General features: G+C 38.3%; 1 protein-coding gene across 2 annotated transcripts; it reads right to left on the bottom strand.

Annotated features, from left to right (window-relative positions):
- Window positions 1–2758: 2758 nt before the first annotated feature.
- On the bottom strand, window positions 2759–9172 carry LOC131333838 (protein LPA3). Of its 2 annotated transcripts, XM_058368604.1 has the most exons (10): window positions 9036–9172; window positions 7263–7442; window positions 6035–6082; window positions 5855–5894; window positions 5636–5736; window positions 5227–5419; window positions 5055–5153; window positions 4514–4631; window positions 4142–4310; window positions 2759–3348 (listed from the first exon to the last, which is right to left on the bottom strand). In XM_058368604.1, exons 1-9 carry the CDS (start codon window positions 9102–9104, stop codon window positions 4190–4192), a joined length of 969 nt encoding a protein of 322 aa, XP_058224587.1. In that variant the 5' UTR covers window positions 9105–9172; the 3' UTR covers window positions 2759–3348; window positions 4142–4189. The 2 variants fall into 2 exon arrangements, with proteins under 2 accessions (XP_058224587.1, XP_058224588.1); XM_058368605.1 differs by lacking the exon at window positions 7263–7442 and having other exon boundaries at window positions 9036–9116.
- Between the last annotated feature and the right edge of the window lie 1430 nt (window positions 9173–10602).

Below are 10602 nucleotides of genomic sequence, written 5' to 3'. Positions count from 1 at the left end.
GAGGTAATGATGGGAGCGCATGGGGGCTGCCAGCTCACACCCAAAAGCGGTTTCCAGATCTATTCAGTGACGTCAGGGCGACGTCACCTAATCCGTGCAAGGCACGTGCTTGTGCTTGCAGAGCAAGTCAAGAAGGCCCTATAAATGTTGAAGGAGGAACCCTAGAGTGGAGGTACACATTACGCGGTCTAAAAAACCCTAAATTCTCTCTTGATTCTCCTCCATTACTCATCCTCTCGCCGGAGGGCCTTGCCGGGTAACCCCGGCTAGGTCTTAGTCGTGCGTTCACTGTGCAGGATCCGGAGAGAAGACAGAAAACCCACGAGTCAACAGGAGGAGGGTTGCAGGTCGACGAATCACGGGCCACACAATTGGTGTAAATACAACATTTTAAATTTTAATACAATGACTAGCTAGGAACAGGTTAATAGAATTTGCATGAGAGTACGATGCTTCAATATTGCTGGGGAGCATCATTAGTTTTTTTTTCCCGAAGGACAGACTAAAATTTTGTAAGCGAAGAGAGTAGCCAACAACGGTCAACCCTCTCCTTGGAAGGAAGATAGCAGTCCAAAGGAGGCCTAAACTCTCGCGTAGAAAACTCGAAACCTCTCTCTGCCTTCTGGGCGACAAAATAGGCAACCCCATTGGCACTCCGTTTAACAAAACAAGACGTAGAATATCCACCAAACTTTGGGGGTGGGTGGAGGGTGGCGCTTAGAGATTAGGGGAATTCTTTATCTCCTTATTTGTTTATCATTGCAATAGACTATCTTTTTTTTTTTTTTTTTTGTGCCAACATGGTAGAAATTTTATTATAACACTGATAAATAATGAGCACATCAAACAGGTTGGTTATCTTTCCGAAAGGAAAAAAATAACCAATCAAAAGCCTAGCTTCCCAAGTTTTAACACCAAAGCCTCGCAAACCAAATTTTGCCAAAAAATCCGCTACTCCATTAGGCAATCATCGACAAAAAAGAACAATAGACTATCTAGTTTGGTCATATTCTTAAATTACGCCAAAAGTATGGATTTCCTTGTGTTACGGGCGTCGCGCAATGTTCCTCCAATTTCTGTTTTGTGCTTTGTAGACGATTGTCTTATTTTATTTTTACACAGGCAAAGCTAAAATCTATCCAAACGCTCAATCCTATTCAAAATTTTGTATCTCAAAGTATTGATCAGGGAACACTATTAATTGGGCTAAATCTTGGGTCATTTTTCCCCTAACAAGTCAAAAGTTATAAACAGAAGTTTGAAGTTGATCATCTTCATATTTCTGCTGCTTGGGATAGCAGCGATACAAAGTTTGGGCTTCCACTTATTGATGAACTTTCTCTTAATTCCATCTTGGATACCTCACAAAATCATAGTATTAAAATTCGATCATTTTTGTTCTTAAGCTGGTAGCTAGCTAGAGCAACACTTATCAATGCACTTTAATTACCTGCTTAAGTCTTCTTTCGCCACTCTCAAAACTAGATTTCCTCATCCAAGGAAAAGATAACGTTGGTTAGCTGGAATACTGTTTTTCCCCCACTACGCGTTTTTGAGGTTTAGGCATTACAAGCCTTCAACTATGAGCATTTCAACTCGGGCTGAAACTTGGGGTGCTTTTCTCCTCACTCAACAAACTTCTCTGCTGAGCCAGGTTTTCGACCTAATTTTCAATTTCGGAGGCTCGTGCCAACCGCTTCCCGTCTTGGGCTTGGAGGGGAGAATCGTGGATGTCCTTTCCATACTTGCGTCCCAACTTGTTTTTTTTTTTTTCCCTAAACAGCGAAAAGGAATTTTTCCATGCTCTTAAGTCCCTACTAATTGTTTGGCAGGTAGGACTTGTTTGGCAAGTAGGCAACAGTGGCACTCTGTTGGCATGGCAAGATCAATGGTTAGGTCCCTTTTCTTTGATTAACTTTGTTCCATCTGTTCTTAGACTGAGGGTCACTTGGATTTACAATCTCCTTAGGCCCCGTTTGTTAAACATGTTAAGCTATGGGATTGGATTGCGAATCTGAAGGGATTATGAATCCCTTGTTTGTTAACTCAAAACACCTTCGGACTACTAATCCTATGGAGATTCGGTTCCCACTTTTATTATCGATTCAGTATCTGCTATTCCACTCCCATCTCCTCCCTTCTCGGTCTGCTCAACTCGTTTATCAATTCTATCCATTCTTGCATGGTCAAGCGAATATTGTGTGAAGGGACACATGATGTTTCTTTCTTTTTTCTCTTTTCACGATGGTTAGGGGTGTCTGAGTAAGTTATGCGTCAAATGAAGGCCACCCACGCAAGACTAAGGAATTCTCAATAAATTACTATTTTGTGGCTCGACCCAAAGAGTTGTGCCCTAGACAGACAGCATATAACTTTCCAGTTTTGCAAGCAATTTGCCCCAGTTCTGAAGAAGGATGGACCAGTCTCGTGACGGCGGCTTGTGGATTGAAAATAGTACTATATGTATAGCCAACACGGACTTCGGGTTGGTGCTGTGTAGTGATGTGCACAGCATTGTGCTACGCACCTCCGAGCCGTCGGATCGTGCATCCGATGGCTCGGATCTCATCTCGGCAACCAACGATCGAGAGCCATTCATTGCCGAGATGAGATCCGAGAGGTGTGCAGCACGGTGTTGCGCACACCACTGCACAAAATAGACATGTCAAGCAACAAGAGTGATCATTTGAAAGCTCAGGTACATAACACAGCTGTTTTGTAGCAACCAATTGATGGATGAAGCAGGACTCTGTCAACATGTAACCATAAATGTTCTAATGCACAATGCACCTTTTTTTCTCCATAATGAAACAAACTATACTTGCATTCTGTATCTGCGCCCAATATACAAGAAACTGATAGTCTCACAAAATTTAAAGCCACGGAAGCTGGAAAATCAAAATACATAGATAACAACTTGAACAATTACTCGGATCACCTTCATGACATGGATGCAAACTCGAAGCTTTTCAAAAACCCCTAATGTAGAAATATGCAAATCCCAAACTTCCTACGAACCACTAAACGGCCTCTGCTGCAATATATATTATGGAACACACTTGGAAGAGAGCTTATAGAGGTTCTGGAAATTTAAAAAGAAAAAGACCCAGGGGATTGGTAGTAAAATGCAGTTTGGGGAGGAAAATGACAAAAGAAAAAAACAGTAAACCAGGAATCATCAATCAGAAGTAACCAGGTTGTGATCTTTCATCATGCAAGCCATATTAAGATGTCATTGTAAAGTATGATCTCAAACAATCAAGGGTCAGAAACTGCCTTCTGCATTCCGAGTACCTTTTCAACAAAGATGCCGTAGGAATTTTTGGTTCTTTGTTCTGACAGAAGTCACTGCAGCAAGAAAGATATCGTCACAAAACAATAGGGTCAAAGCAACCGAACACCAAGTAAAACCAGAGCAGAATCCAATGGTTACTATTTTACGCGAATTTGGATTTTTAAGCTTGGTATGGTTTCACTAGAGAGGAACCAAACCAAACCAAACTGAGCCTTGTGCCCAAATTAAAATTAATTTCTCCTACATTTTCCATAACTTTTCTTCTATCTGTTTCCACAGAAATATGAACCAGTCTCAGACTCTCAAATCAGTCACTATCCAGCAAAACATATACCGAAAGAAAGAAGCATTCTAGGAGAAGGACAGCTTGTACAGGCAAGTGGAGGGAAAATAGTGTGAAGGAATGATGCAGCACATTTGTTAACTTCTACAAAATCATGAAGTTGATAGCCTAGTGTGAGAAAATTCTGGACCTAAATGAGCTTCGGATGGGGATCCTTGAGAAAAAAAATGTATGTGGCTTATTTTCCCCGTGAGAAAAAGTTGTATGCAGCTTTCGATGAAGAGTTTTAGGCAGCACCTGGATTAAGAATCACCGGGGGTGCATATATGTACTGTAGGTTAGTCTTTATTTTCAATATCTGAGCAGAATAATCTTACAGTGATTAGAAAAACTGTTGCTTGTTTAGCTGTCATGCTAGTAGGATTGAGCAAAAAATGAAGATTTATGTCATGGACAGTTTACGAAGGAAAATATCTTAATGATTGGCAATTTGATACTTTAAACATTTTCATCCATGAACATGGAGAGGCCGTATGAACAGAAATTCGTTTAAATTTTCTTACCCGAACTATTAATGGAAAAATATGTCACCCATTTTCTTTTCTGAATGTTCAGGCCGATGGAAGAATATCCAAGGCAACTTCTTTAAGTGACGGCATCACTCCCTGCTTATGTAAGCAAACATATTTACCTCTTACTTTTCTGAGTACCTTCCATGGACCAGGATAGCACCTAAAAAAGAAGAAAAAAAATCTGTTGACTGAAAGTTATCCATTAGGTAGAAACTATCAAAAGCATAGCAAATTCACCACTGAGGGCATGCCATATCCTAGCAGCAAGTATTTCAAGTTTTCTTCATTGTAGAGAATAAGTAATCAGATTCGAGTTTAATAGCAAAAATGTTGTGGAAATGGAGGGCTTAGCAAGTTGTGAACCTGAAAAGGGTTCCTCCCCTGGTTCCTTTAAAATTATGAATGTAATACACAGTCTCCATCTTTGGAAACAGTGTCGTAGCAAGTGCTGCAAGCTTTGGGTAAAAGAACGGTGGATAATCTCTTCATTCATCTTAAGGAAACTACCATCTGAGTGACCACCCAAACAAAGGGGGAAAAAAGAGTAGCAGACTAGCAGTGAAGTAATTTGGACCAAAAACTGATGAATGCATAAAAGAAAACTGATCCTCTTCTATATGCAGCAGAAGAAAACCATCTGCTGTTGCGCAACTAAGGCTGAGTTTGGATTAAGGATTTGGAGGAAAAGGAAAAAGCAAAGGGAAAAGTTCACGGATCGGACAGCCGGATTGAATCTTATTCCCTCCACAAATCCCTGCCAAAATCGTTGACTGAAATATAGCCTTGGACTATATTTCAAATTAAATCGAAAGAAACTTTCCCCTTCTATTTTCTAAACTACAAGTTGCCCAATCCTTGCTTTCTTTCTCTACTCTCTCGCCTCTCTCCCTCTGTTAAAGGATACACCCTGATCTGATGCGGTCAAGTTCTCCATTGAAGATAATCAGTTTCCGGGTGGTCTTTGCAACAGCTTCATTGTAAAGCTCTTCCACAACAAGCATCTCTGTGTTGCCAAAAAGAATGGACGAGATTAAACAAAAGTAGTATCAAAACAAAAATGGGGAGTCTGAGTCTACCATTGACGTTATAATATGGATAGGCAACGAGGAACATTTCATCTTCTGGCTTCACGCGGTCAGCCATTTTAACTTTTGAGACAAAACCAAAATCCTCAAGGAATGATGGCTTTGTGAGATAGTCCAACTTAAATGAAGCTCCTCCAAAAACTGATTGTCTTGCAAATTTAACCTCATTAGCCTCTGGGAAAAACTGCAAGTTTACATAAAAAGCGCATGTCATAAATTCACTTCAAAGAATGAACAAAATCGCAGGAAATTCTAAGTCTCCTGCAAGAAAATTTATGGCCCCATTGAAACTTCAAGGGCTGGATTGGATCATGAATTCATGGATTGACAAAACGGTGCTATCCCTAAAGACTAACAAAGTAGGAGCATCATAGGAACTGATCCAATCATAAAGGCATACTATTCTGGTCCGTGTAGCCTTTTCAGGAATGACGAAGAGGTCGCAAAACTCACGAATCAATTGCATACTTCCAGTCATTTCTGTACCACCTTCAGCATCACCTGGCACCAAAATTACACAGAAAGAGAGACCACACAAACTAAGGGAACATTAGGAAGGACAATAAGCAAGAAAAAGAGAAAAAAATTGTTAAAACAAAAACAAGTAACCAGAGACAACCTGGTACAGATTCAAGTCCAGCAGTTGGAAATTCAATCTCCTGAGACGGAGACTTGTCAGTCGGAAAAAACAAGGGAATTCTAGGGGTGATGTATCCTTCTTATCTTTAACATTCCAAAATGAAAAAAGGGAATTAATACGTAAGGAGAGGAAATCGGTACTTCTTATCTTTTAACTCACCATCAACTGTTTATTATCCTTCAAAGCCAATTCAGTGGCTTCTTTTGCCTGTCAATTGTTCATGAAGTATACCGAAGTTATAAAGTTTCAAGGAAACTAACTACTCGAAAAGACAAAAGATGTTAAAAGATGGAAAGTTTCCAACAAAGATCGTCACTGAAAGAAAAAACAATGACGTGAGACAAGTCTAAATGGAACTGAGAGGACAAGAGAGGGAGAGCCTTGCACTAGTTCATGACCAAAAGATTTGTGTGCTTTCTAAAGTTCATTAGTCTCTAGGTACAGTGATCATTCTACTCTTTCTAGAAGATCATAACTTTCTGCTTTACCAAATACATATCCACTGCCAGGTCCCTTAGAAAAGAAAACAAGCTGAGAAAGAAAAAAAGGGTAGAAAGAACGATAAAGAGACAGAAACAGAGAAGAAGAGGAAATCTACTTTCCCAGCTTTTTTTTCTCACAGAAGAAAATATGAAGAAGTGAATAGATAACAAGGAGAAGTACATTAAGATGCAGAAAGAGAAAAATGAGGGGGAAATAAAAAACGCTCTCCTAGTCCTAGGAAATTTTCTGCTAACTATAATACAAAATCCTTCGTTGGGCCATTTCCATGCTTATTTTGAAATCCTAAAAGAGTAAAGACACATCAACTAAACCATGTATAGAAGGATCAATTATTGGTGAAATCACCCAAAATGGTGGTTAAGTGCTAACTAAGCTCCAGTACAAACAAGACCATAAAATCACTATTATCTCAAAAGCATATTAGTCACTCCAAATGGATTGTGCCACTAGCATTTTAGCTGCACATATACATTTAGCCCATGGCTCCATAATATAACAAACTAATGCTAAATTAGGCTGAGATGTGCCTTCCCCAAGTCAAAGTGAACCCCGCTTAGCAAAACCTTAAATTTAGGTTCTCACGAAAACACAGCTGCAACTTGCAATGCGGAGTCATGGCACTATTCTAAGGGTAAGCAGCTTTTAGCTCCGGTTTTACATCGAATCAATAAGTGTCATCAGCCATATAGCTTGTTATTTAACCACTCAAGTCAAGCCCACTGCAGCAAGGCTCATGTGGGAGAATCATCTGCATTTTACTTAACTCAACCTTGTGGGAGGTCCATCTAACAAATGATATAAGAGACTAGATCAAATTTGTAGGCCTGGCGCTGCCTTTGGCCATGTATGCCACTACAAGATTAAATGCATCAAGAGAGCTTACTTGCTCAAGAAGTTCTGAATAATCATTAGGAAATGGAACATCAATTCCAACTGAATCATCACTGTTGCCGTAAACAACATGGGTCACAAAATCAAGCTTTCTAGATTTCTTGTATTCTGCAATTTTCCGGTTGCATAAGTTCATACCCCTTTCCATCTTGAAGCTTCTACAATTGAAATCCTACATAGCATGTCAATCATAGTTGTCAAATCGAGAATCGAAATGGTCATTTTTCGAATCGTGAATCGAATCGAATCGTGAATCGCTCTGATTCAGTCATGACTTCTATAATGCATAGAAACCTATGCTTATTGATTAGGGTAACAACAATATATACTACAAATGAAAGATGTAGACCTAAATCAATAAATACTTTCTTCTAAATGATGATTTGATAATAACGTGGAATATTAGGTAAGTTGCTTCTATTGCAACTACCAAGAGATGATGATTCGTAAAGCCTACTTATGGTTCTTTTTGTACGAAAGAGTTATAAGTACAAAACAAACTCTTAGAAGGCCTATTCCATTTATCTTCCTCATTTTCGATTTACTCTTGTAATAAATATCTTTTTCTTATTATCAATCCATATAACATAGACAATAGATGACATATAACAATACTAGACCTTAAAAAAATATTTGAACCCTTTTCAAACAAAAAAAGAAGCAAAACAAGAGAAAAATGAATTTCGAAAATTTTAAGTGAATCGAACGATTCACTGATTCACTTACGATTCTCAGTTATTTCCGATTCGGCAGCCTATTCGTATCGATTATCCACCGAATCGTATCGAATCGTACGATATGAATCGTAAATCACCGATTCACTTACGATTCTCAGCTATTTCCGATTCGGCAGCCTATTCGTATCGATTACCCACCGAATCGTACGATTCTGACAACTATGATGTCAATCAATAGAAAATTCTACAACGCCGAAACCAAGTTCAATGGAAATTAAAAGTAGTCAGAAATTAAGTGGAGAAAACGAGTTCAAGGTTTGGGCATTGGGATTTTTTTTTTAAGAGCAAGTCTACCAGTTGGTACCAATAAGGCTATGCGAAAGTCGGTTTTTGGGTCCAATCAATTGGGGTCAGCCACAGGAATCCGTGTTTTCCATTGAGCTCTGTTGAGGGCATCGTGTTCCGTAATATCTACTAAGCCTAGATCCTTGTGCACTACTGCTTCTAAGGTCAATTTCAGTCTACCTCTCCCCTTAGTGCTATCTAGTTTTTGGCTTGCTACAGTGTTAAAAACAAAAAAATAAGTAATAATGTTGCTTTACCGGTTCAGTCCCATTTTGGCACAATCACAAATTCATACCATTGGATTTAAGTCATCTCCTTGTCAACACAAATCAAATGGCTCGGCATTGCCATTTCTTGGCATCAACAAACGGCAATGGTTGGACTTAGATTTTGTCAAAAAATATGCCAATAACACGATATATGGCGATGGGGTGGACTTGATCTACCAAATTAGAAAGTTTGCTCACTTAGAGCATCATTTGAGTCGAAGTTGGAGCAAAGGATTGAAGATGGTGTTGAAAGCGTTATTAGTGGGGTGGCTGCTATGATTGCTAGTTAGTTAATTTGGGTCCACACTCCACAGAATGCAATTGAATAAATCAAGAAGACTAGTCTAGTGGTTTCCAAATTGAATGATGATTACGTATTTACTATCTTTTTCTCTAGATAGATCATAGATAGATAGATAGGAGTATTTTGTGAGCAAAAGAGAGGAAAGAGAAAATGGTAGGGAATAATCAAACCTCTGGAATCGGTAGAGAAGGGATTGCGATGGGAAGCCTAGAGGCGGTTGGGGCTCTGGATAACGGCATTTTGACACCACAACCTCTCTCTTCCCAACTAGAATAATACAGTAGTAATGAGAGAGAGAGAGAGAGAGAGAGAGAGAGAGAGAGAGAATTGAACCGTGGAGGGTCCGGTTAAGTTATGCTCCGTATTTGTGTTCTTTCGGATCCAATTTGATGATCCGACATCGACTCCAGTGGTACCGTCGTACCGATTTCATCATTTGATGCATAATATTGTAATTAATGAATGAGAGCAATGTTACACGTACGGACAGATCCATGGGGTATCGAAGGGCACGCGGGGCCTGTTCCGGGTCTTGCACAAATAATTTGAACCGTTTATTTAATTTAAAAAAAAACCTCGAGTGGGTCTCAAGTCAGCTCAATCCGATTCGTGTTGGGGCTCAATCCGATCTTTTATTTTTTCATAAGAATTGAAATTTGATCGGTTCTTTAATTAAATGCTTTAATTATAGTATTTTTTTTTATTTTATATTCTCATTCCAACATCTATTAATAATGACATTAAAAATATAAACCACTTCATCAAATTAAAGTAAGTCAAACACTATTTTGAATGACAAAAATGCATGATTATATAACTCTTCCTAGTTCCTATTCTTATACAGTAGTATCTTTAAGGTGAGAAAAACAACTACTACTACATACTGTTTTGGAAGGAGGAAATCTCAGTTGGCCATATGACTCTTCTTTCATATGGATCTTTTATAGTATAAGAACTTGCCGCCATTTTCTCTTTTCCATAAGAAACAAATGCGCGATCAAACGGAAAACAATTACCAAGTGTTCTTAAGCTCGTTACATTTCTTTTCTTAAGGACATTACAAAAGTATGAATTGTTTCTTATGTTCGTTTTTCGTAAAAAATTTTAGAGTTATTTTGAAAGAATTTTCTGTACTATTTTTACTGGATAAAGAGTTTTTTTTTTTTTTTTGTTGTTGCTATTTTTAGTTTATATTGGTATTTTAATTTGTAGGACACGGGATGACGAATGTTTGGACTATATATGAGTTAAACCAAATGAAAAAAAGAAATACTTTTGACTTGAATGAGATTCCTCAAGAAGACGAAAATATAGAATCCTGTGAAAGTGTCGAAGAGAGGAACAATTTAGTGAAAAATAACTTGCAACCTTTTCTCGAACAATGTTTTCTCAGTAAAGAGGAGGCTTTCGTTTTTATAAAAAATTATGCCAATAGACATGGTTTTGCCATCTGAAAAAGACCGCTTCATCACAAAAAAAGGAGAAGTTGAAGGCGAGACTTTTTTTTTGCCATCGAGTGACATAGAATTGAATGGTATATATTTTGTATGAAGTATTAGAAATTGGAGTTTTGGTCAATTTTTATTTTTGTTATCTCACCCGAGTTTTGTGCGGTTGTTATACAACTATAATTTTTTCCCCTCTTTTAGACCTCAAACATTGTGAATTTTTATTTAATTGTTTGTGGTAGTATTATCCAATTGTTAATTTTCCATATTATAAAGATATTGTTCTGTT

The sequence above is a fragment of the Rhododendron vialii genome, chromosome 7a, assembly GCF_030253575.1.
Source record: "Rhododendron vialii isolate Sample 1 chromosome 7a, ASM3025357v1".
NCBI lineage: Eukaryota > Viridiplantae > Streptophyta > Magnoliopsida > Ericales > Ericaceae > Rhododendron > Rhododendron vialii.
This window is presented reverse-complemented; position numbering and strand designations above follow the sequence as displayed.